Raw genomic sequence first — 26,967 nt, 5'->3', positions numbered from 1 at the left:
ATTGGGGCACTCGGCAGTTCCCTTGTGGCGTTCATACTGGGTCGCCGTTGTACGCTTGCTCTGGGATCTGCGGGCTCGCTTGCTTCGTGGCTAGCCATCTCCTGGTCCTCCGCTGATTCCTGGTACCTTCTCACGGCAAGAGGTGCACTAGGACTCTGCACAGGCGTCGTTTCACTGGCGGCTCCTGCGTACATCGGCGAAATCGCCATGGCCAAGGACAGGGGCAAGCAGGTGAGCTGGGGTGATCGTCTCTCTCTCCGTCTCAATGTGTTTTGCATGTATTGCGGTTAATAGGTGCAGTACACAAGTGATGATATCTCTCGGGACAAGCGTTGACAGTTAAGCTTGGGTACCCTTAGTGGTACGGCAGTGTGGAGAAGTTGCAAATCATCGACCATGCCTTAGTGGTACGGCAGTGTGGAGAAGTTGCAAATCATCGCCCATGTGACCCAGAGGCACCTTCCAAACCCTGATGGAGCCGCCGCGGTGGCTGAGTGGTTACGCCGCTCGGCTGCCGGCCCGAAAGACGCGGGTTCGAACCCGGCCGCGGCGGTCCAATTTCGATGGAAGCGAAATTCTAGAGGCCTGTGTACTGTGCGATGTCAGTGCACGTTAAAGAACCACAGGTGGTCGAAATTTCCGGAGCCCTTCGCTACGGCGTCTCTCATAGCCTGAGTCGCTTTGGGACGTTAAACCCCCATAAACCATAAACCAAACCAAACCCTGATGGAATTGGAGCCTACACATTTTAGAGCACAGATGACAATGGCGCATTCATGGGCGGAGTGGCGAGTGATGGCGGCGCTGTAAACGTAAGACTGAGTTAAAATCGTGAGGAGGAGGGTTATTAAACAGTGAGATAGTGTTAGCACGAGCGAATATAACATACTGCGATAGCTTCTACGAACTGTTCTATGTTGGCGTCGCAACGGCACCACCCCCCCCCCTCCCCCCAATTCTCGCTATGAGTCCGCTCAAGTATGAACCCGGAAATCATTCCAGAAAAAGATAGGCGGAACAATACACAGCGCGTGGAGGGTATGGGGAGCAAATACACTGCTCGAAGTGGTTTTAACCTTCTTACTGGCTAATTAATTTTATGAGAAAGCTTTTTGTCACAACTGTTGTACAGCATCCGCTATGATTCTTTGTTGTGGAGAAACGTGTCTCAGCAACATAGATAAGACAGAGTCTATCATTATTGGCGGATGAAGCCGCAAGCGCTCACCTCTTTACCCTTGGCGCAGTGTGGCGCTCACCAGACGGGCATCGCGGCAGGCATAATGTACACGTGCGCTCTGGGCCAGTTCATCGACTGGTCGCAGCTGGCCCTGTGCTGCGCTGTGCCGTCCATCCTCACGGCGGTCCTGCTGGTGCGCGCCGTCGAGTCTCCGCGCTGGTTAATGGAGCAGGGTAGGCGTGGCGACGCCCAGGCGGCGCTGAGGAGGCTGCGCAGATATGCCTCTTTGGCGGACAGCGAGTTCGAGGTAAGCAGCTGCGCAAGTCGCGCTACTGCGATGACGCTGATTAGCACGCGTGGAAGAATCAACAGCCGAAACTGCATTTTGAAACGGGAGCTCGAGAGAAGAGACGGTGAACATGATGTGTGCACGGGTCCCCTAAAACCCGCAACAAAGATGGACGGGAAAATACGCTCGCATTGCTCGTCCGCATTGTCATCAGACCTTACTGACGCTACACCCTCATTATGAAAAATCAGGGACCAGCCCAACAGCAATTACATTAACGCGATGACAGGAGTACAGGAGGCAAGTCATAGTCTAGCGCGGGGAACTTGCCACGAGAGACATCAGTGTTTGCCACTGACGTCGAAGACGCCGTGCTGCTGCAAAACACCTTCAAAAGTGTGGCCTCATTACACATCAAGGATTGAGGAGTCGGGTTTGCATATTAGGTGCAGACTTGACATATTTATTCGGAAAGGTGTTAGCGTAAAGTCGTCACGTCTACAGTAGCGGTACAAATATATGTGAACAGCGCGGCACCTACGCTCCAGCTTTCGCTGTTGTGTTCATCGCGCTTGTACCTTGATGGTAACGAAAACAGGCTAGAGTCGACCATGACAAAATGAGTGCCTTTTTCTTACCGTCCAGGTACAACAGCGATGGAGAACAGTGGTGGGTGTATCCGCCGCGGTGTTCGGTGCACAGCGGCCTAAACTGCTGCCCTCCTTGTTTGGACAATCTTTAATGCAGCAGCAAACGCATTAAAACTAATTGCTTTCAGTCTTTTCGAGTTGTCGTGGTGCTGGCCGAGGCACTCTAGAAACATGGCTGGGCTTTCATTTCTTTACTCTTTGTTCGTGTATCGCAGAAAGTACCCAGTGTTTTAGCAAGTCTGTTGTCCTCGTGGTTATCACAGCATTTTGACCTCATGGTATTTCCATATCGTTTCGTCCGTCAGCTATGTTTCGTGGATTGCACTATGTTTTAAAAATAATAAATTAGGCGCATTGCCTCCACAGAGAAAGTGTTTCTGCAAAATTTAAATTTTCCCAATTCTTTGCGGCGTCTTCAGCGACGTGGCTAAGGTAGAAAAGTGCTTTGGGCTTTGGTGAAATTGCAAAGAGATAACGGTGGTAACATGACAGATAAGTGCGCCAGCTTACTTTCTGCCAAGGGAAAAAACTAAACTGGTTTGGCATTGGAATGGTTTGGTTTATAAGGTTTTACGTCCCAAGGTGCTTCAGGTTATGAGGGACACCGTAGTCGATGTCTCCGGTAATTTAGACGACCTGGTGTTCTTTATCATGCACTGGCATCGCACAGTACACGGACCTACAGCATTTAGCCTCCATGAAAATACATCCGCCGCACCCAGGATCGAACCCGCGTCTCTCGTGTGTGCAGTCGAGCACCATAACCACTGAGCCACCGCGGCGACGACATCGTAATCAAGCGGGAAAATTATTTTGGCGGTCAAGTATAAAAATTAAAAAGTGCGACTCATTTTAAAATTTCCACGCATCGCACTCAGATATTTCAGTTCCCTCGAAATATTTCCTGTTATAATATTATTCCCATATCGCCGAGTATTCTTTGTTTCCAAAGAAAATTAGCGTCCTAATGTCACATCATTATGATCAGCCTGTTTACGCCCACTGCATAACTAAAATTTCTCCCATATGCCTCCAATTAATCCTGTCGTGTACTAGTTGGGACCAACTTTATACGCCCAGACTTCCAAATCTCATCCACCCCCTGGTACGCTAGCTTTCACTTCAAATTTACACCTTCGCTTAACTAAGGCTCTTCATGCGCATTTCTAGCCACCTATATGCTCATACGACACCAAGAGTTTCTAAGGCTCTTCATGCATATTTCTTGCCACTTATTTGCTCATAAGACACCCAGAGTTTCTAAGGCTCTTCATGCATATTTCTTGCCACCTATTTGCTCAAAAGACACCCAGAGTTTCTTAGATGTCGTAAAAAGTTGCCGGAACTTCACCTTAAGCGCGCAAAGTTGACTCATTAAGGGGGTAGGCTAAGTCACTGGAATGGTCTGAGAAAATACTTGCGCAGCTCAAACTATATTGTACATCTTTTCAGTGATGACAAAGTTGGCTGCCATTTATTTATACCTTTTGCAATCACTGGGCAGCCAGCAATCATATCAAAAGCGAGTAGTTGAAGGCGACAACTGCGACGCTCGTTGTGAATGAATTCTCTACTCGCGACGTAGAAACTCCAATCCACAGCACATCCCCCTGCTCACTTTTGTTTTTGCTATGAGGCAAGCATTCTTCGCATGATTTTTTAAACACACTCATCGCAGGTGATTGAGGTGATCTACCCGAAAACACCGATGCCCATCCTGCATTACATGCTCGCTGTGGTTGTAATCGTGTCCCAGCAATTCTCCGGCGTCAACGTCATCATGCAGTACGCCACGGGGCCCCTGCAGGTCCAGTTCGGGGCGACTCCGCACGAGGATTTCATCTTCCTCGCAATCATACAGGTACAGGCCCACTCTCAGTAACGCACAGCACGAAAATGAGGCCGCCTTATCGCACATAAGAAGGTTGCACAGAACAAACTATGCAGATCTATGCCATGCCGTACCTTGCACTCAACTTAGTACTATTATTGTGGCTGGAATATGAAGCAAAAACAGATCACCTACAGCTAAAGCTAAAAGCGTTCTCTCCTAATTTTGTCATCATTCTCTCTACGGGCATTTGCGCAGTTGCAATTACTGCAACCTTAACCTCAACCTCTTGTTTGCGCAAGCCTTCATTGTTGCATTCCTGAACATTTGTTTAGTATTTTTGTTTAGCAAGGTTTGTTAATGTCCATCACATCATAGCAGCCGGGCAAATAAGCTAAGATTTTTGAACTAATTTGAACAATGCCCACATACGGTTTATTTTAAGTACCGTTTCGGCCATATAGGAATTAATGACAGTCAGCAAGTAACCAGGTAATCTGTAAGACTGTAACTATTAAAATCGCTAATCCGAACAAGCTCTGCACCCAATTTGCTTCTTCCGGCGAGACGCGGAAGACCAGCGGCTCGCGTCCCGCACAAAACGAACAGCCGCGGAGCAATAGCCACAGAGTCCGATCCCGTCGCTGCCTTGTGGCACTCGGTTGTCACGTTGAAGCTGGTGCCGTTTACTATACTTGACCGTTTGCCATCAGCGAAACCAGCTTCTCGTCATGTATGCCCATCTGTAGCTTGCCAAGTTGTAGCAGCGCCACCGCCGGCGGCAACGCAATGGAAGACGGGACAGAGTAAGAGCCCGGCGCTGTCCGCGTTTCGGTCTTATTGCGCACAGTGACCTTGACTGAACGAATTTGTTTCCTCTCCAGGCAGCATCGAAATCAGCCGCGACCTGTGTTTACCGCGCAGTGTTTGTGTTCTGCTTGCAATCTTCTCAGTAGTATACATCATGTTGTAGGTCTGCGTTTTACTCGTGTTCCTAATTATATCACGTATTCGTGATGTCAGCTACATCTACAAAACTATACGGAATATCCTTTAGGCGGAGCTAAGTAATGTGAAGCTTTGGGCAAGTTGGTGCGATATGCTTTGGGAGGAATGGCGCAGCAGGACAAGAGGTGGAAAGACGTGTTGTTTTTTGTTTTCTTTCGCCCAGGCATTTCCCAGGAGGGAATGGCGCGGCAGGGAAAGACGAGTTGTTTTTTGGTTTCGTTCGTCCACTTCTTTGCAAACGGGAATGGCGCGGCAAATGGGAATGGTGTCGAATGCGCCAAAAAATTCTTAATGATCTTAAGTTGCCTTCGGTACCAGATCGTAGCTTTCCCAATGCTATTTGCTCCGCAGTTGGTGACGACAGCGATGTGTGCTCAGCTGCTGGACCTGGCGGGGCGCGTGAGGCCGCTGGCGGTGTCGGTGGCTTTGTGCACGGGCAGCATGATGGTTCTGGGTAGTGTCTACTTTGCGGCAGCAAACCCCGCCTATGCAATGGACAGCACACTGGCATCTAACCTGATCTTCGGATCCAAGGTACCAAATAGAAATGTGGTTTTTTCTTCTACATTCAAAACTTGAATACAAATCTAAATTGTAGTTCCAAAAGGTAGAAACTCGCTTCCGCTACTATCAAGCACTGACCCATCATGAGAAAATGAAACAGGCAAAACATATATTAAAATATACCTTGAATTTTTTTTTGGTTGTTGTCTATGTGGCAGACGTATATCTCCTTCACTTCAACGAGGCTCTTTCCAGGGTTAATTAGTTTCTAATAAGGGAAAATATTAGAAAGAAGAAAGCGAGAAAGAGGTGCCGTAGTGGAGGACTCCGGCATAATTTGTGCCAGCTGGGGATCTTTAACGTGCAGTGAAATCGCACAGCACACGGGTGCCTTTTTGCGTTTCACCTCCATCGAAACACGAAAAAAAAGGGGGGGGGGGGGGCAGGAGGATGCTTGAAAAGGACAAGACACAGCTGCATACATATGCTTCATCCAGCAAAAAGAAACACGAATACAGCAAGGATTCAACGCATGCGTGAGCCATTTTCTCCTTTACTTCTTTCATTACTGACAGGTCCAGCAGGAGCTGGCTTGTCGACCATTCTTAAGCCAAAAAGATCCCAGTTAAAATAACCAAAATTTCTGTTCGCCAAGTGGTTTAATTGTAATAGCGGGCCCGTAATTTCAGGGCCCTCAGTCATGGAACGAAGCAAGCTGAAAGGGGCGCTGGTGCAGCTGGATAATTTGGGACGGTAGACAACTTAGTGATAGTAGTTGTTTCCCTTCCGGCCCCCTTGCCCTCAACCCTACAATAGTTCCAGCTAGGGCTCTTATTTCCTGATCTCAAGTATTTCTTTTCCTGGCAATGACTAATGGGTCCGACTGAAAGCGCAGGTGGTCTGTTTTGTCAGCAAAAGCAACCGAGAAGAGTAACTAGTACGTGCGGCTCAAGAACGAGGCTGGAAAACACTTCGAGTGCGAATCGATGTGGTCTGTATACGGGTGCATGTAGGCTGAAGCGTCAAGCGTCGAAAACGTTCCTTTCGGCCAGCACGAACTGTAAGTCCTGCACAATAAGGATGGGTATGAAGAAAAAAGTTTTTGGGGTTTCGCCTCATTCCTAGGAAGGGCGAAGGAGCTCCTGTCTCCTGGAGGAATACGACGGTAAGATAGAGGAGCGCTAAAAGAAATGCAAAAATTGCACTAAGTTTGGTCATTAACACTGAATTGTGTGTGACTTGAGGCAGGCATTGCTTCCATTGTTGTTTCACTTCAAAAAAGAAAGCAAAAACAAATAATTTGTTTTGACGTGACGTAGCGTATACATTCTATTCTCTTTAAGTGCGCCTCTTTGGCACCACTGGCGCAGCCAAGTAAACAAAATGCTCCACACAACGCTTTTTAAGGCTAGCATTAGACCGTCATCAGTACTTCCGCTAATCGCGCACCCTATTTTACGTAGTTGGCAAAGAGCACTGTTTTCTTTTTTTATTTGCGATGTGCTGGTATCATGAGAATACATGTATGCTCCGTTTCTTTGATCAAGGCACCGTAACAGGAACGAAATCTTGCGGATCCGAGTCTTTGACACAAAATTACGCACAACGCCAAAATTACAAAGAGGTTTGGTTTTGGGGGATTTAACGTTGCAAAGCGACTCGGGTTTTGAGGGAGGCAGCAGTGGAGGGCTCCAGAAATTTAAACCACCTGAATTATTTTATATGCACTTGACTCGCAGAGTAAACGGGCCTCTAGAAATTCGCCTCCATTGAAATCCGACCGCCCCGGCAGGGTTCGAACGAGCGTCCATCGGGCCAGCAGCCGACCGCCGTAACCACTGAGCCATCGCGGTGGCTGATTACAAATAGGAATTTCCCGGAATTGTTAAAAGCAAGACAGCAGGGAAGACGACGCCAGACATCAGGACGCACCTCACACATTTTAAGATTCTGAGCTTGCATCAAAAAGAACATTTCCTAAAAATAATTTTGAGGGAGTGAAATGCATGTTTTAACACGATATCGTTAACGGTTTCGTTCAGAGGAGAAGCCGCCTTTATTGTTGGTGTGCGCATGTCGAGAAAATCGGGATTGATCGAAAGGGTCGTGACGTCAAAACGACGCCACCTATAGCGGTTAATTCAAACACTCTACAAAGATCCTACAGCACAATAGTGATAACGTTAGTACGCAATTTCTCATCGACCAATGGCGCGTGGCGTCATTCCTTCGCCGTTATGTAGTGCATGTGAAGAATGAAAATCAATTGCGCTGAACGAAGAGTGCTCGAGCCGGGACTCACACCGTTGCACCTTCGGTGGTGAGCCGGACGCCCTACCCTTCGCCCACTAAGGAACGTTGGTTCGGCTTGGTAAATTGAGGCATTGTGTCTCTTGTGATAAATAAAAAATAAAGGGCATGTCTATATCTGAGAAATAATGTGAAAAGAAGACCCCAGGCCGCTGAAGAGAGGCGTTAACGCTATCACGCCGTATCCTTAAAGCGGAGCTTTTATTTTTGAAAATAGAGCCAGAAAGGTCTATTTGCCAAATTAGAACGGCACCTTAATATTTTATAACGATTACTTGATTGCGTCACATGCTGAACCATATCATTTCAATTTGCTTCTAAAATTTTGTTTATAAAAACTAAATGCTCCTCAGGAGCTGCAAGACTAACAAACATATCGTGCAATTTGTTAATGAAATAACGATGGGAGCACTCATTATTATTTTGAATCAGAAGATAGACATCGTTATTGGGAAGTAGTGAAAAATTTCGGTTGCTTTAACCGTAATAGGCATTTCATAAATGTCTCTAACTTTAAGATGGATCTGGCCGGTATCACCACCGACCCCCGCAGAACTGGTCGAGTGAACTGATCTATCTGTGTAAATATGTATGCGGTGACTGTGGTAAGAATGCAGGTGATTCAATGTCAGTTGTTTGAGAGCGGGCAGTGATACACCAGCTTTCTTTGTAATGCTAGGAATATAGAGGTGAACCAGAGGTTCATGAAGACTCCATAAGGGTGAGCTCGGTCTTGACGCAGGGGTGAACGGCGATGGAAGATATGCGCGATGGGCTTCAATGACTTTGGCGAATGTAGTACGCGGCCTAATTATTGGGAGTGTTGCGAGGTGATGACAAGGAACCCGTGTGAGGTGCCGAATGTGTATTCTCCTCGCGTTAACAGCAATGTATGTAGTAACAGGATGTTCCCGGGCAACAAGAACAGTTTCTGCTGTTGATGCACATTTAGGCAGTCCAAGACAGATACGGAGAGCTTGCGCTTGCACACCCATCCAACATCTTCAACTGGTGTGGAACTCGCAGCCTTACGGGCTGCGGTAGAGTTCATCAGTCAAGAACCTTTACATGACTGGACGGTTTTCACCGACTCTAAAGCAGCCCTTCAAGCTCTGCAAGCTGCGCTACGCCGCGGGTCGCAGGAGCAACTTGTTGCTGAGATCCGTCTACTGTACAACGGCACCGTTTCCAAAGGTCATGACATCATTTTTCAATGGTTGCCAGGACAACGTGGTATTAACGGTAATCACCAGGCCGATGCGGCTGCGCGTTCTGCTCACAACGACGGACTTCCAGTGAGGATCCCAATATCGTGACCTGACGCTGCCTGTGGGCTTCGCCCTTTGGCGCTGGAGCTCACACTTTCAGCGTGGAACACGGGAGAGTTTTGCAACCTCCGCTTCAAGGCACTGGACCCTGAGCAGCGCCTTCGTCTTCAGCGTAACTTAGAACGTCGCGACGCAACACTGTTATGCCGTTTATGGATCGGTTTTGCATTTATCAATTACTATGCTTTCCGGATGGGGATAGCCGACAGCCCTGCCTGTGAGAGCTGTGGTTGTGAGGAGACCATCGCTCATCTTCTCTGTGAGTGCCCTCCATTTGCGAGTGCAAGACATACACTGTGTTGTGCCCTGGACCGCCTCGATCGTCGCCCATTAATAGAGCAAAAGATCCTCGGTCCGTGGCCACAGCAGTCGACTTCCCTCAAGGCGTGAAGGCACTGTTTGCCTACTTAAGAGCGACTGGATTGAGTGACAAATTGTGACAGCGTTGTGCGTGTTCATTTCCCTTCTCTCTTCCTCCTTTTAGTCCCCTAATCCCTCTTCCACAGTGCAGGGCAGCCAACCAGAACCCCTTTGTGGTTAACATCCCGGCCTTTCCCTTATCTATCTATCTATCTATCTATCTATCTATCTATCTATCTATCTATCTATCTATCTATCTATCTATCTATCTATCTATCTATCTATCTATCTATCTATCTATCTATCTATCTATCTATCTATCTATCTATCTATCTATCTATCTATCTATCTATCTATCTATCTATCTATCTATCTATCTATCTATCTATCTATCTATCTATCTATCTATCTATCTATCTATCTATCTATCTATCTATCTATCTATCTATCTATCTATCTATCTATCTATCTATCTATGTATCTATCTATCTATCTATCTATCTATCTATCTATCTATCTATCTATCTATCTATCTATCTATCTATCTATCTATCTATCTATCTATCTATCTATCTATCTATCTATCTATCTATCTATCTATCTATCTATCTATCTATCTATCTATCTATCTATCTATCTATCTATCTATCTATCTATCTATCTATCTATCTATCTATCTATCTATCTATCTATCTATCCATCTATCTATCTATCTATCTATCTATCTATCTATCTGTCTGTCTGTCTGTCTGTCTGTCTGTCTGTCTCTCTGTCTGTCTGTCTGTCTGTCTGTCTGTCTGTCTGTCTGTCTGTCTGTCTGTCTGTCTGTCTGTCTGTCTGTCTGTCTGTCTGTCTATCTATCTATCTATCTATCTATCTATCTATCTATCTATCTATCTATCTATCTATCTATCTATCTATCTATCTATCTATCTATCTATCTATCTATCTATCTATCTATCTATCTATCTATCTATCTATCTATCTATCTATCTATCTATCTATCTATCTATCTATCTATCTATCTATCTATCTATCTATCTATCTATCTATCTATCTATCTGTCTGTCTGTCTGTCTGTCTATCTATCTATCTATCTATCTATCTATCTATCTATCTATCTATCTATCTATCTATCTATCTATCTATCTATCTATCTATCTATCTATCTATCTATCTATCTATCTATCTATCTATCTATCTATCTGTCTGTCTGTCTATCTATCTATCTATCTATCTATCTATCTATCTATCTATCTATCTATCTATCTATCTATCTATCTATCTATCTATCTATCTATCTATCTATCTATCTATCTATCTATCTATCTATCTATCTATCTGTCTGTCTGTCTATCTATCTATCTGTCTGTCTGTCTGTCTGTCTGTCTGTCTGTCTGTCTGTCTGTCTGTCTGTCTGTCTGTCTGTCTGTCTGTCTGTCTATCTATCTATCTATCTATCTATCTATCTATCTATCTATCTATCTATCTATCTATCTATCTATCTATCTATCTATCTATCTATCTATCTGTCTGTCTGTCTGTCTGTCTGTCTGTCTGTCTGTCTGTCTGTCTGTCTGTCTATCTATCTATCTATCTATCTATCTATCTATCTATCTATCTATCTATCTATCTATCTATCTATCTATCTATCTATCTATCTGTCTGTCTGTCTATCTATCTATCTATCTATCTATCTATCTATCTATCTATCTATCTATCTATCTATCTATCTATCTATCTATCTATCTATCTATCTATCTATCTATCTATCTATCTATCTCTAATTTTAACAGAAATACGACTGAAAATCCTATTTTCGTAACATCTTAAAAGTATGCTTGTCTTTGTTTTTATAAACTTTGTTACGCAAGCTGTAAAACGCATTAGAAACGACCTGAGAATTGGTTGTTTGATTTCTAAACGTAAGCTGAAATAATGATACAATCTGAGCCCTAAGTCAGCTCAACTTTCACCGTTAAGCATACGCATATTAGCGCTCCAGTTCGCTCCTGCTGTCCCAAAACATCTCTTTTCCTTCCGCTTCGCCACCTTGGTTTACTGCTCACATTCCTTCTTAAAATCTCTCACCAGCCTCCTCGCCCTCTTCTCTACTCTATTCTGCGGCGCAGTGCGGGCACATACCCAACAATTCTGGACGCATGCATTTTCGAGCTTGATACCATTGATGAATGCAATTTTTTTCATATAATGTAAGATTTCACTATAACAATCAATACGTCAAAAGATTACCCGACGGCAGTCTTGTTTCTTTTCTCCATTAACGTTTTTGCTATTGTTAAAAGCATTCCCCTTGGTTTTCTATGGCAGTCTCAACTGTTCTATGCGATTGATGGAAACACTTTAAACGAGATATTTTGCAACACATCAAAAGAATGGACGATTACCTTCAACATTTCAATAACAGTGTCTTATAATTTTCCGATTTTAAAAATTTTTGCCTGTTAATGTAGGACATGTTTATCGCGCACGGATGTCTGCAGGTCGTCTTCAGCGCCGCCTTTTCCGCTGGCCTGGGTCCCGCGTCCTGGGTGCTGGCCGTCGAACTGGCGCCGCTGCGCGCAAGCGGCTTCGACTTCGGCAGCGTGTGCGCCTTCTACTGGGCCTCAGCGCTGGCAGTCGTCAGCCTGTTCGCCACGCTGGGAACGGACCAGCACTCGCTGGCGGTGCTCAGCTGGGTCTGCGGCACCGTCACCTTCGCGGGCGGCGTCACCACCTTCGCGTTTGCTCCGGAAACCGTCGGCATCAGCGTCGAAAGCATACTGATGGAAGGCCAGGACTACAAGAAGAAAAAGAAGAAATCGGACACGGCTGAAGCTGCCACCTCTTCCATCACGCCGCGTCCTGACGAAGCAAAGGCTCTCAGCCAACACAAAGAAAACAGCTCGAGGGCGCGGCTTGGTGTTCCAGCAGCTGAAAGAGGTCACACGGCTATGGTCGAGTCCGCGGCTGAAGCTTTGGCCGAGGATGCCGATAGGCATCAGGAACGGGCTCGGGCACTCCCTGATGAGGTGTTGCGTAGCGGAGCCATCTCGTCGTCCCATAGTGCTCTGGCCTCGACGCCTTCTATCCATATGGCTGGTAGTGGCCGCCAAAAGTAGGCGGAGCTGTGATAGGAAAGGACAAGTGCTCATTGTGTAGGACTTGTGCTACATAAGATGTAGACATGCGCTTCTCCGACATGCAAGCCGTTAATATCGCTCACTGTGTCTTCTCTAATGTCAGGCTGCCATTTCATTTTATATATTTTGCGCTGCGAAATTTCAATATAACATTCCCACCTGGTTTCGCCGGTAATTTCACCTGTAGCGCCACGTTTGCTCGTGTATGTTCCTCATTATTTGACTGCACAACCATATAGTTCTTCTCTACATGAAAGTGCAAATTGTTATCGTCAATCTGACGATGTTCGTAGCCGTGTTAATCTTTCTTAGTTGAGATATACCTCTTATTTATGCAATAAGCGCCGCAACATCACTTGCGACTACGACCTCTATTTTCTTAGTGCCATTCCGCTACCAGCAAAAATCACCCAGCTTAATCCACGGTGGCTGTACACTCAAAATCCATAATTACAGTCATACTTGCAACGTGCTATAATGCCTGCCTTGACAATCCTATTGAAGTTTCACTAGCGCAGTTTCTTATGACTTTGTTCAAGCACTGCCTTTGATGACCACGGTCGGTAGCGATGGTGTTGCACAACCACGTAACTCTCCAGCTCCCTACCGCACCCGCCTGGCGCTGCCTTTACCGTCGTCGGCTAGCGTGCGCCCTCACTCCTGATCTCTGACCAAGCATAGCTCTTCCCAGAAACTAGGTGATCACACCGCATACACAGACCGTCCTCCGCGCATAGTGAAACGTTCGTCGTCAGCGGGCGTAACTTGCGGTCGTAAAACGCTTAGAAAAGCATGACGGAAACACTGTGAGCGTTTTTGTCTTATCCGTGAACAGTACTTTTTAAGTTACGGGTAGCCATACAGCGGAAGAACATGCGGGCACTAACTAGATGGAAGAAATTGAGAGACCGAGTCAAAGGCACATGGTAGTGCAAGTTGCCCTAATTCAATTGGCATCATGACCAGCTTTCTGAATATGACCACTAGCGTAATCTCTTGGCTGACGGCAGCGAACGTCGCCTAACTCGATGGGGATATTTTTATTTCGTAATGTCAAGGAAAGTAGAGGGTGCGCCGAACTTCGACGCATATATGATGATGTTCAAGGCCGACTATCCCACATCCCTGAGAAATCTCTCGTGTTTAAGTCTTCGTGCGATCAGAAAGACTAGTTCTGGCGACCTTAGAAAAGCAATGGAATGCACCGAGCATACCAGCTATACTTGACGATTTTGAGTGTTCTGCTCCACTTTACTCATGGTGGCAGCCGTGCAAACTAAAAGCGTTTGGCTATTCTTGTTCCAAAAACATGCAATTCGAAACGAGAAATTGGCCGAAATGGCTGCGCTCTAAAGACGAATAACTATTAGCTTTCCGATTGTAATACAGCGCAAAGCCAAGCACCGAGCACGAGAACCTCAACTGTTAGCACTCCTTTAACGATACTTAGGCGCGCAACAGTTGTTTATTTTATTAGCTGCAGTTGTTAAGCGCCATTTCCTGGGTCTCGCGTCTTAGTAGTAGTGCGCAACCAGAGGATGGTTGCCATAGGAAGCACTTGTAGGGTGGTTGCCGTGGAATTGGGGGGGGGGGGGGGAAGGGTATGACGAGACTCGAGGAATGGGTGAACGGAGTCACCCGCCACGTCGGCTCAGTGGTAAGGAGCTAAGCGCCTCGCAATAATTAGTAGCCGAGGTTAAAATGGCCGTATCATCCACGTATCCACGCTGTATTTGATACAGAAAAAAAAACAGCTAAACTATTTCCCACAATTACAGGTTATCGTTTTTTCTACAGAAAGAAGAATGAGCCGCGAGGTCCTAACAGGTATCGTTTCAGCAACCGAATTTTATGACGAACACTGCCAAACGCCTTAGAGGCATCCAGAAACTGAGCACATGCAACCCGGTTGTGATCTCGTGAAGAAGTTAATAGACCAGAGAAACCTTTTAATAACGCGTTTGCACCTTTCTCCTGTAAAAGCGTGTATTTATTTAATGATAATACACTGTGCGCACCCAGAAAATGTGTAATCGTAATATTTGAGCCAGACTGGGGATTATGAAATATTTCTTCAATTTAATATTGGGCGCACCTTGTTTATGAAGAGGGATTACAACTGCGTGTTTCACAGCAACTGGAATCACGCTAGCAGCCATTATAGAGTATGACACAGATACCAAGACATGTTAATTGCGTAAGACCTCCTGCGCAGTTCAGTGACAGTGATTTCGTTGAAGCTACGTGATTTATTTGTCTTAAGGCTTAAGACAATTCTCAGTTCGTCTAACGAGAGAAGAGGAAAATGTGCTGAATCCGACAAGATATCTATTAAAGTAAGTACAGAAGGATGGCTGCATGCTGAATCCAAGATATTTGTTAAAGTAGACAAGAATGGCTGCCATGCTTTCAGTCCCGAAATGCGGGAGAAGAACTGGTTAAATACGTTTAATAAAGTTTTGTGACCGGCAATAAAATACGATAAAATGGTCTTTTCAAGAGTTGAAATGCTGTCATCTGTAAGATTGTTGAAAATTGATGAAGTTTCCTTGTGTCAAATAGCCCTTATTTAAACGTCTTTTTTAAAAAAAGTCCGCTTATCAAGTCCAGTTGCTGCATTTACCTTGGTTCTGGAACATTTATGCTTAATACCCCTGTCATTGCCGTTTGGACGCAAGCCTTTTTCCACAAAGAAGTCTTTGTCTCTTAAGTACATTTTTCGGTCCCAAGATGATATAGCTGTTAGGATTTTTCTGGTCATCCATTTCTGGCTCAAGATGCGTTCCCAGCCTTGAGCAACGCGTGTTTCCGTTTGCTTAAAAGATTCAAATAGGTACAGGTTCATGGTGCCCATTTTGCGGCGACAAGGTACATAAACTATCCCGGTCATACGCTTGAGCTAGTTTGTCAAAAAGCCTTGGGTTGGGTATGCAAATTTGCCTGATAGATTTAATGACCTTAGGTAACAGGACATTCACAATCTTGTTCCGTGAACAGCCCACGAAGTAGTGGCCTAAAAGCTTAACATGTGCAATAGCGGATCCAACTTCCTTATTACAGGCACGAACGTTTATGTGATCAATACAGGATGAAACAAGGCGTTGGGAAAGGAATTCCTCATAAGCTGTGGTGTGGATTCTCGTTTCAGTCCAATATTTGGACACTGTATTTAGATAATTGGCTACTATCGCTACGGTCAGGGATAGAGTATATATCTTATCGCCATTTACTAGAGAAGCAGGCACATTATTCGGTCCCATGATGATACAACGCAGAGTCAAGCTGGGCCAAAAAAAGACACTTGTTGCCACATGATGTGCGATAGAGAGAAAGCAAGTTTAATCACAATCTAGGATTATATCAGTGCAGAGTGATGGATTCAGTATGGCCAAAAGATAAGCGTAGTTCGAAAACTCATGTCTTTTTGTAGCAATAGCTACATTTCGAGCCTTCAGCGTGGCGACGCTGTTTCGGTGGCTGCGCAGCCACAGCCGTCGCGCTATCACGTGGTTTGTCACGGGGTGCGGAGCAGCTGCCGGTGGCACGGCGCCGTGGCTGATCGCGTGGTTCGTCACCTGGTTGGCCACGTGACCAGCCCCGTGGTGCGCAGCACCTACTGCTGCCGGCGGCACGGCGCGCCGGCGAAACCGAGCTGCCACTGCTGTGCGCATGCGCAGTGTCAAGTAGGACCAAGATGATGAAGGAACACCCAGCGAAATGGAGCGGCGAGAGATTGAGTTTGCAATTAAACTGAGCAAGTTCCACTCGGCCAGCGGTAGCTATCGCGTCCCTCCAGGTTTAACCACAGTTAAACTACCGCCAATTATTATTGTTTGAGGACAGCTGCATTTCGCACCGGACGAAAGAATGGGAAAGTGTGATAACCTGGTAACTTGAAACGAGCTAGGAAATAGATATGAAGAAATGTTTAACTCTGTAAGTACATCAGTGGTCCCAGTGCTTCCTAATGCGAAATCTTAGCGCAGCTCTTTACACGTCTAGATTTTGCGCGGGTCTCTTCAAACCTTAAACTACGACACGGACTGACCGACAGCGCTAAACGCCATTTATATAATGGGAGCGCTGAGCCTGTAGTGCGTCACTTTGCGCCAAAGCAGGCGCACGTACACACATAGCGTCCTCTGTACAAACACTGTCAAGCCCTCCTGCTGAGGCTTGTGTCGCTATTGCTCAGGTGGACATAGATTTCCGGAGGTTTCGCGTTTGTTCTCTCAAACCCACGTCGCCATGCGCGAGGACTTGAAGAGGGCATGACACGACACACGCAAGGTTACCTTTCAATGGGTAGACAGGGGTAGTTTTCTAAGGTTCTTGTTCCTACTGTAACGCGCGCGGGACGTATTTGTGTTTTAATGTTCGACGCCGTGTTACGTCGACGGCAACGGTGGGGAACGCCGCTCAACCGACGAACGGGCGTTAAAGAGCTGCGCTCTAAATTCCCCTGAGAAGCAGCCTAGGCGAGACACCAAGGTCACGTGACCTTGTGGCCCCATCGCAGCCTGCGCTCCATATTGTGAACAGACTGCCCACCGTGGCTGGGTGCAGTTAAATTAACCAATAATCGCGAGAAGCTGCTCGCGAAAAGCCGCCTGGGTCTCACAAGCCCCACCTGCGGCAGCACCTGGCTTGATAGGGCAGTGGTGCAATGCCAACGTGTTCTACTGCTCCACGAGTGGTAGGGGGCTCCCAGCGATCTATTGATATATTCCAAACCAACCTGTGGAAAAAATTGATTATAACCTATTTAGCAGTCGTAGGAGAATACCACGTGATAATCCATGTATAATAGTGTCTTACGCATCGCCCCAAAAAAGAAAACACGCACCGAACAGTTGGGTGCCTCGACTCCTTTAAAGCTGTCGCGTCATGCTTTTACGGCTGAGCTCAAGTGTCCCCCCAAACAATTGTGCGTCCAGTGCACGTCGGGAAAACCTCCTTGACGCATTATGAGATGAGGCAAGGAAGCAGCGGTATGTTGGAATCTCATGTTGTCACTGCGCACTCAGCTGCCACGCGATCCTCAGCTGTTCAGTGGAGACGAAAAAGTCCCCACTTTCCACTAATACGTTCTACTCAATTCCCAAGCATGGGACATCATTCTAGGGTTTTCTGTAATAGCGAGATTACCTTACCAGCAATCTTGTTCCAAGTGGCAAGCTGCTGTGAGACGATATGGCCCAGGGAAAATCCTGGGGGATCACTTCGGGAAGAACTAAAGTAGTGTTTCGGATTCACGATGAATATTTTCCGTAGGCTTGCAGCAATTTTCTCCCGCAAAACTGTGGTCACACCGACTAGAGAATTTTATATTTGCTGACATTCTCTACCGCGAAAATTCGTGATGATTATATCATGTTTAAGTCAGGTTCACTCTCCTCTTCACTCCTGCATCAGCGAAAAAAGCATGCTTTGACTAACGCAGTTGCCCTAATCGAAGCCATAGCTTCGACATAATTTGTGCAATAGGATCGAACTGGCACAACTACAGAAGCTCACAACTCTGTGTGCTTATCAGGAGTTTGAAGGTGACAAAGGCCTTAATAGTGAAGCCTAATTGACACTGCGGAGTGAGGCAGCGTGAACTGAGCAAAGAGAAACGTGAAGTCGTTCCCGACGATTCCTCACTCCGCTATGCAGGCCCAGCAACCCTAAAACAACAATTTTCAGCCGGTCAGTTCAAGGCGTGGACATTACGGTAAGCCGGCAAAAATTGCTGTATGTGCTGCTTTGGAGTCTGAGTCATATATCCACATTTCATCCAGATTGAAATGGCAGTTGATGCTGTGTTGGGAAATGCCGACTAGTTTAACATCTCTCTGTGCATTTTGTTGCCATCAAAATAATGCGAGGTGAACCCTTTTTTTGACCCTTAGGACAATTGAAACGCATAAATTTCGGTTCTTGCAAAAGTTCATCAATCTCCGTTGACGTATTTAGACAAACCCACAGTCGAACACGGAACAAAACTGTGGGCTAAAATTAGGCTTGGAATGAGACAAAATGAAAAGAAACATGACAAAAATTTGGTGGCTCCAGATCTGTCCATAAATAAATTGAGAATGAGGATTCAAGTTGAAGTCATATTCTACCCCAGGGTCTTAGCTCATACAACAGGGTCATCATTCCTGCACGGAATATGAGGTGGCCCCGCCTGTTTTGGTGCAAGTAAAAAGATGTACAGCCTTTTTTTCATAAGGAATATTAAACTGAAAATTCGCGGAAAATTTAAGCACGACTCTGAAGTGCAGAATAGCGCAGGTTTTCACGGTGCGCGTTTCACGATGCAGGCTCGGTCACGAACGCACGATGAAGAAGAATAAGAGGAGAAGCGTGACACATATGTCAAAATTCACGCTTGGTGCTAAAATTTTGTAGTAATCTGCTATGGAAATTTCCTTTTTTATGCCACCGCACCCTAGCCAATCACCCGATATGGGCACGTGCCATGTTTTAAGAGGACGAAGAAGGAGAGAAGCGAGGTTCCTTTAAAGTTCTACGAGCTCTTCTTTTTTCACCAAAATGCTGTCTGTTATTTAACTGTCAATATTGTTCTGTTGTTTTTATTCACTGATTTTTCAAAATTCACGATTGGTGCTACAATTTTGTCGTCATCTTCTATGGAAACTTCTTTGTTTATTCAAATACACCTTGGCCAATCCCCCCGCGGGGGGTATGTGCCATATTACTTGAGGAGAAGAAGAAGAAGAAGAAGAAGAAGTCATGGCTTTACCCGCTGGAAAAGAGGAGTCCTCGACGGGCACAACCCAATCCAGCAAAGCGCGACCACCATCCTCCGTGAGACGCAGCTCGGGCCGTAGCCTCGACATCCCGGCGCCGGATCGGCGCTCTCACGAAGAGACGACGAGCAGCAGGCTGCGTACTTCGCTAGTAGCCGGATGGGCAGGATCGCTGAGCATGGGCGTCGCCATCGGCTACTCGCTGCCCGCCAGTCGCAGCCTCGGTCGAGCGAGAAGCACCGCTCCCGACGCAGAAGGCAGTAGCCAGGCAGTGTTTTGGTACGTTACTTTCAGAGTACATCGACAGATTTAGTTTCACGTACTAGAACCTCCACGTACGTAGAGCTCTTACGGGTGGCCAGTGCGCATGCGCAGAACACAAAGGGTCTGCGCGTGTCTCAAGGACGTGCGTGAGCTTCGGATTTTCACGTTGCGGTCTTCGCGTTCCATGCGTACGTAGCGTTGACAACATGGCGACGCCCTTCAAGCCCGGTTCACAGCGATAGCTGCTTCGTCGCTTATCCCTCGACGCTAAGTCGTGTTCTAAACTGTTTTATTCGCCTTCAGTTTTCCCATTCTTACACTCGCGTGAAGTACAATAGCCTTTATTTTTCAGATAGAAGTGCGATTTTCCAGCTGCTAAACCTGACGAAGTAACGTTTGTCGTGGTCATACCAATGCTGCGACGCAGTTCGAATGGCTTGGTTTTGACTCGTTCGTCGTGTATTAAGTGATTGCAGCAGCTTCTGTGTCGGTTAGTAGATGGCGCTAAGAACAACGCTCAGCGTGCGTCGCGTGCAGTACATGTGACTAAAAGGATTTCAAACGAAACGTGGCGTAGGCTACGTAGACTTCTCACGTTTGTACATGAACTCTGTACGTACGTGAAACTAAAACTGTTCAAATTTCTCTGACGTGATTCAGTGTTCGCGGGCGTCGTAAACAGGAGCAAAATAGCAAAAGCGTTCTGATCTTTCTTTCGTGTTTAGCTGTGAAGCCCGGAAAGCGAAGAAGAAAGAAATAGCTTACACTCTCTAAATGTTCTAACTAAAGTAATTAAATTTTGGTCCCTCAAATAAGCCCACCACAGGGGCATCACGGAAGTTCTGAGCAACGCCTCTGAAATACTGCACCAGGTAGCATCTCTATATTTTGTTCTTGATACAGCTCATATATGCAGAAGCCAGAGATGACATCTATGTACGTACCTTTAGGAAGTTTTATATTCAGATACTTGCTCGAAAATGGTTGAGGCTGGGAAGGTTAAAATCCAAAGTAGTAATATTTCAAACTTCAAATAATACTCACACTTCCACAGCGCGCTTTGGTACATTGAAGAGTGGATGATTTCCCGAAAGGACGGCGCTCTACTGCTTTATAGCGTAGCGGGAAACTAAAGACGTCTTTAATTTAAATTTACGTGTTTAGTCTGTAGCGGTAGGCTAAGTGAAGTCACTGCTATAAAGTTACTGCTCTGGAAAAAGTTTCGCACAACAATTAGTCACAGTGAAGTAGCGTTGCTATCCAGAGCGCCACTGAACAGACCTCTGCTGAGTTCAAAACGTAGTGACTCCGCACGAACAAGCTACGCCATGTTGCTTAACAAAGTACCCAGATGATCCCTAGGGTTTTTTTGGGTACTCGATAAGTACCAGTACGTAAGCGAACAAAGCACAAGTTGCTTCCCTTATTTCCAACTTAAATGTATGCACAACGAGCCTAGGACGGCTGCCTGAAACAGGTTAGAGGCTGTGCTTTCCCTATATGATGAACAACAGTAAGACAAGAGAGGTTCTAGACTTCCTGCCAAGGCAGCGGCCGCATCCCAATGAACGTGACATGTATGTAGTATTAGCACCCTTCTACTGTACAATGGCAGTACACTGAAAGCATGCTTCCGCAGGTTCGATATGGTGCTCCCGCTCGGGGCTCTCATTGGAGCACTCGGCAGTTCCTCTCTGGCGTTCATCCTTGGTCGCCGTCGTGCGCTGGCGATGGGCTCTTTGGGCTCCCTTGCGTCCTGGCTAGCCGTCGCCTGGGCCTCCGCAGTTTCCTGGCATATTCTCGCGGCAAGATCAGCGCAAGGCGTCTGCACAGGCGTCGTCTCACTAGTAGTGCCTGCGTACATCGCCGAAATCTCCACGGCCAAGGACAGAAAGCAGGTGAGCTGTCTGTGGCGACCTTGTCTTTCTGTAGACACAGCCACGTCTCAATAAGGTACGCGCGAATTCCACTTTATAAAAATAATGAATCTGAGCCTTTCTGGGTGCAGTACAAGGTGATGCTAGAGCTCTGAGGCAAAAGAACGAGAGTGGATCTTTTGCACCTAATGTGACCGAATTGTGGTACAGTTGTAAATCACCCGTCATATGAGCTGCGGAGTAAGAGAGCAGAAGCAGTGGGGATAAAGCTGAACAGGGAGAGAGGAGGAATAGGGGTGACGCGAGGGAGAGCCACTCAGATTGTACAGCAGAAACTCTGGGATTTGGGGCTCATAGTTACTGCGATCGCGCATACAATCATCCTTCCATATTAGCGCATTTACTGTCAGACCTCACCGAACAAACGTTCACTGTGGAATTTGAGCCACTGAAATTATTGCTCATCGATTGAAGTGTAACGGGTTGAAACCACTTATGCAAACCTGGTTACAACACTGCTAGACAATTCCAACACCTGCGATGGCCTTTCCTTCGAAGCGTGTTAAAACCGCTTTCCTTAAGCAATGCCATCTTTGACCCTGTATCTATCAACCATTCCGGGTAGCCACCATTTATCTTGTAGAGCACAAGAGGGCAAGCCTCGTCGGTAACACAAACCACCACCGCTTCATTATCCCCTGCTCCCTCTGCATGCTTCTCAGCCTGGGGGAGGGCTTCCTAGTTTTTGACACAGGACGTGGAGCCTCTCTTTACGCTTGCTTGGAACGGGTCTCCCCTGCTTAAGTTTCTGGCTCCCCTCGGCACACGTTTGGGCAGAGCCTTGCGATGTCCCCGCGTATATGGCAAGCGACGCGCACGATTTGCTCGAAACCTCTCATACCACGCCTTAAGTTTTGTGGCGGTCACTGGTTTGCACCGAATGGGCGCTGCTGAGTCCTCGCTTCATCCTTGCGTTCCACGTGCTGCGTTAGCAGCTGTTCTAAGCGGTCTAGCTCTTTCAAAAGGGCAACCTTGGGGTTTCGCACTGTTCTTTCGACGACGCGTACATTGTCTGTGCTCACTGTTCGCGCCTCATTTTGCTCTTCGTTCAAAGCGGCTTCCACAGCTCGGGGTCAAAATCACTCGGCTTGCGCGATATAACCAACCGGCACACGGGGCCTCGCAAAACCGGCCACAGACAAAGCGGTCATTTCCTCTTTCAGTAGCTCCTCTGCCTATTTCTTCTTTAGCGGCTCGCCTTCCTAATCCCTCCTAATTGTATCGCGTGCTAGGCGCTGAAGTCGCGACGCAAACGTTCGCACGTCCTCAGCTACCATCTGTCTGGCCTCGCGGAACTTCTGTAAATGTACGTTACGGGGTTCAGTATCGCAGTATTCGAACTCGAGCTCCTTCAGTTACGAAGCTAATTTTGTGGACTTAACCGTTGCCTGCCGCCATGCAAAAACATGACCAGCTCCTGCCATATTCTATCTTTACCATTCCCAGCAGTTGCGCATCGGACAACCCTCCCATTTTTCCATCTTTTTCAAGCATGTAAAAGAAATCGGTGATGGAAATTCTATTTTTAACACCCGATAATGTCGGAATAACGCTTCATAAAGCCAACGTGCTGGCTTCAAGCGATGGTTGCGGAGTGGGAGAAATGTTGTATTGCAGATATTTTTTCCGCTCAAGCCCTTCAGTGTCTCAAGCCTCTCAAAGGGGGGTCAAAGTCACGCAATCAGTCCAGTGATTATTCTTGGATTACACTTTTAAAGTCATGAATGTTGCAACGTTCAGAGGGTCCATTGTTTTTGAGGCCCCCTTCTGACACCACGTGTGGCGATGCCACATATTTCGTGGGTCCACACGGCACGGAGAGGCAAAGAGACACCGTTTTACTAATATATTCGACAATTACATGTTAAGATCGCATGATGCAGAGGCTGGGGTGCTCAAGCTCTGTTGCTGCTTTGTTGGCGCCGGAGCCTTCCTCCGAAGGAATGGAGGGGCTCAGGAGTGGAGCTTGTTCGTTCGCTCAGGCTTGTCTTTTCTCCGATGGCGTGGGCCCTTGGGGGCCGGAGCATAGCCTCGCTAGCAGTGTCCTCTCGTGCCTTCCTCGTCACCAATACTGACTGCCTTTTTTTGCGTTTTTCCTGTCCATTCCGCCGATCCCTCTTTCCAGGCATGATCGTCACTATCGCCCTCCCCTCAGCGCCGGCGACTGCTGCATTCCTTGTCTTGCCCCGCATTTTCCCACCGGGCCTGGCCTATATATTCTCTGGCCGGCGCCATTGCCACTGTTTCCGGCGAGGGAAGGGGGAGGCGTGTTTGACCGGTTGAATGCTAAATATTATGGGCCAGGCTGTCAACCTTCAGACCTGTAATGAGCGTCCTCTCACGACACCCGAGAATTGTGGCGTCATAGTCTGTTCAAAGACTCCAGGGTCTGATAAAGGGAAGATGTCGCCGGAGATAGCGGCCTTCCGAGAACGCGCAGCCCTCTGTCACACTGTTCAAACGAGTCTGGGGTCCCACACAAGGAAGATGCCTCCGGAGATATCTGCGTTCTGAGAGCGTGCAGTGCACTGTCACACGGTTCAAGCGCCTCCGAGGTCTGACATAGGAAACATGCCACCGGAGACAGCGGCTTTCCGAGAACGCGCAGCGCAATGTCACGCAGTTCAAGTGCGTGCGGGGTTCCACATAAGGAAGATGCCCCCGAAAATAGTGGCCTTTCACAGAGGTGCCATAGCGAAAGTTTCCGGTATAATTTCGACCACCTGGGAATCATTAAAGTGCACTGACATTGCATAGTATACGAGCGCCTTTTGCGTTTCGCCTCTGTTCAAACGTGGATGGCAAGAGTTAATGATTGGTAGCTCAGGAAAAGCAATCCGAGGTACCAATCAATAACTTCCTCCTGCCACGGTCCGCAGTTTGCTCACTATCCGGTTTGCGTGCTGTGATGACGCCGCAAAGTCATGTGACCTCGGTGGCCCACCTGCCTCTTAGGTTATTTTCTGGGCACCACCTGCCAAAGTTATGCTCGTTATTTGTCGCTCACAACGCCGACGACTGATTTTTTGCATAAAAGAGAATTTTGAGTGAAAGCTGGCGGCACTACACTCTGTACACCTTGTAAAGGCACAGGAATCCTGGAAAGGCGAATTTTTCTACTTGACTTCGCTACTGTTGGGCACAAAACTTGGATAGAGCAGTAAAAAAATTCGAGGGTACACTTAAGCTCTCCTTTAGGGTGTGACGCGATAGCTTTTGTGGGTTAACGCCGATATATGTGGAATTGGTCACTCTCGATTTCACATTGAAATTCTCATTTGAGTCCCTCCTGAGAGTCCTCATACAGTCCTGGCCCAGAGATGGAGCGGTTAAATGATAGCAATGCGATTGCAGGTGCTTCCATCGGTGTGTCTTGTGCGACCCAGGTTGTTCGTCCTGGGCAATTTATTGCTACCAATCATTAATTTAACTGCCACCTTTAAAGGTAGTCAGTTTGCTCACAATCATCTGGGCAGGTTGCGATAATTCCACAATGTCAATTGACCGAGGCTCTCGATCTAGGTTGGTTCTCTGAAAATTTTTTGCTCACAACGCAGACGACGCTGGATTTTCTGCACAATGGGAGCCTTAACGCTATCGCGTTAGTATGGCTCTTAGCGAGGGAAACCTCGAAGAGTTGCTGTGAAATCTTCCATACCGGCCTAACATCGAACTGTCACTTGCGTTAAATCTGTAGAACAAGTGAAAAATGCAGTATTGAAATAACTCGATCTCTGCACAAAAGAGAGCTTCGCGTTGCGACTGCTAATTTCGAATTGCAATGCACGCTTTCGGCCTAGCACTGGCTAAGGCAAACACGAAACATAGTCCTGCCACCATTGCCGCGGTGCATGGAGTGCTCTTTAAGACAATAGCATAGACTGCGATGCCTGCTCTTCGTCAAAGCAATATCTATAAATTCTATGTCTGCGAAAGTGGGCCCGGGCCTCATGAATAGCTTGGCGGGCCGGGGCTACCTCCAACAAATAACAAGGCCACTGCACTCCCCCTGTGATGTCAAACACCTCGCGCTGTTGTCCCTATCAGTGAACGACTTTAGAACAGAAGCTCCATGAAGCGACGACCGGCAGGATCATTCCCTGATAGGGACAGCCGCAATTCGTGACGTCACAAGAGGAGTGCAGTGGCTTTTTTCCCCTGTGACCGCCGTTTCTTGATTTTGAGTTCTAAATTAATGCATATATGTTCTAAAGGCATAGAAGCAGTGCTGAGGCCTTTTTGTTCTTAGGGCAATCGGCGGTGCCGGGCTCAGTAGTGATATAGTAAACCCATGCCAGGCACGGGCTTGAAGCCATGGGCCTAGGCCTGACTAGGCCTTTGAATCTCAAGGCCGGGGCAGGCTCGTACCTAAGAATGCGGTTCCTGCAGTGCTCTAGGGCAGACTGGAGTGAAGCTCTGTAAAGAAGATAATTATACTGGCCTCGGTTCCATTTATTCTTGAGGTACACGGCGGGCCGTTTATGCATGTCTTGGTCTAAGGTAGTTGTGACGAATAAACGACCCAAAGCTGACACCCCTACTGTACGTATATCGTAGATTAAGAGATAGACCCTCCGAGCCAACTAAAATGGACTCAGCGTCCTACATGTGCCGCTGTGAATTGTGTTGTAGGTTCACCTGTCATTAAATGTACCAGTTATATGTGCATTAAGTTCTTTTCTCAGTTATATTCGCTAGTTACTTGGCTAATTAATTTTCTGGCAAAGGACTTGATCACAGATTTTCTCTTCTTTCTTCACGTGAGCCGCATGAAAACATGTATTCTTCCCCTCTGCATTAATGCTTTGGGTCACTGCAGATATTTTTTAAAAAATATGATTCTGCCACCTGCCATAAATTCTTGCTCGGAATGAGCGTCGCCTCTTCGCAGCACACCTAAAACGGGATTAGCGTACCTGTTGGCAGTAGCCGCAAGTGCTCGCCCTTTTGCTCTCGGCGCAGTGCGGCGCTCACCAGACAGGCATCGCAGCGGGTGTCCTGTACTCTTACGTGCTCGGCCAGTTCACCGACTGGCCGCGACTGGCTCTGTGGTGCGCGGTGCCGCCCACACTCACAACGGCGCTGCTCCTTCTGGCCGTCGAGTCCCCGCGATGGCTCATGGAGCGAGGCCGGCGCGCCGACGCCCAGGAGGCGCTGAGGAGGCTGCGCCCAGATGACCGTCGAGTTGGAGGCAAGTAGTCGTGGTGCTGGCCGTGTTGCGGCGCGGGTGCTGGCTAGCACGAATGGAAGGACCAGCAGCTGGACTCTCGTCTCGGGAGGGGCGCACAAGGCAAAACCAGCCGGTAGCATGTTCACCCGCCGCGGTGGCTCAGTTGTTAGGGCGCTAGGCTACTGATCCGGAGTTCCTGGGTTCAAACCCGACCGCTGCTACCGCGTTTCTATGG

The 26,967-nt window shown here is 47.2% G+C and overlaps 2 protein-coding genes across 2 annotated transcripts; both read left to right on the top strand.

Moving 5' to 3' along the window:
* Positions 1-1,283: 1,283 nt before the first annotated feature.
* LOC144134208 (facilitated trehalose transporter Tret1-like) lies at positions 1,284-12,582 on the top strand. The gene is made up of 4 exons (XM_077667168.1): positions 1,284-1,487; positions 3,798-3,980; positions 5,310-5,492; positions 11,965-12,582. The coding sequence occupies exons 1-4, from the start codon at positions 1,284-1,286 to the stop codon at positions 12,580-12,582; spliced, it is 1,188 nt and encodes a 395-aa protein (XP_077523294.1).
* A 6,762-nt stretch (positions 12,583-19,344) lies between these two features.
* LOC144134207 (solute carrier family 2, facilitated glucose transporter member 8-like) lies at positions 19,345-26,761 on the top strand. The gene is made up of 3 exons (XM_077667167.1): positions 19,345-19,640; positions 21,265-21,523; positions 26,525-26,761. The coding sequence occupies exons 1-3, from the start codon at positions 19,345-19,347 to the stop codon at positions 26,759-26,761; spliced, it is 792 nt and encodes a 263-aa protein (XP_077523293.1).
* The last annotated feature ends 206 nt before the right edge of the window (positions 26,762-26,967 follow it).

Source organism: Amblyomma americanum, chromosome 5 (genome assembly GCF_052857255.1).
Source record: "Amblyomma americanum isolate KBUSLIRL-KWMA chromosome 5, ASM5285725v1, whole genome shotgun sequence".
Lineage (NCBI taxonomy): Eukaryota > Metazoa > Arthropoda > Arachnida > Ixodida > Ixodidae > Amblyomma > Amblyomma americanum.
The sequence above is the reverse complement of the archived record's forward strand: the minus strand, read 5'-3'. Positions and strand labels throughout refer to the sequence as shown.

Excerpts from the sequence above, each read along its gene's own strand:
- LOC144134208 (XM_077667168.1), top strand. The coding sequence starts at position 1,284 with ATGTACACGTGCGCTCTGGGCCAGTTCATCGACTGGTCGCAGCTGGCC. Across the intron at positions 1,488-3,797 it reads TGGCGGACAGCGAGTTCGAG|GTGATTGAGGTGATCTACCC; the intron begins GTAAGCAGCTGC and ends CACTCATCGCAG. Across the intron at positions 5,493-11,964 it reads ACCTGATCTTCGGATCCAAG|GTCGTCTTCAGCGCCGCCTT; the intron begins GTACCAAATAGA and ends GGATGTCTGCAG.
- LOC144134207 (XM_077667167.1), top strand. The coding sequence starts at position 19,345 with ATGGCTTTACCCGCTGGAAAAGAGGAGTCCTCGACGGGCACAACCCAA. Across the intron at positions 19,641-21,264 it reads AGTAGCCAGGCAGTGTTTTG|GTTCGATATGGTGCTCCCGC; the intron begins GTACGTTACTTT and ends ATGCTTCCGCAG. Across the intron at positions 21,524-26,524 it reads CGGCCAAGGACAGAAAGCAG|TGCGGCGCTCACCAGACAGG; the intron begins GTGAGCTGTCTG and ends CTCTCGGCGCAG.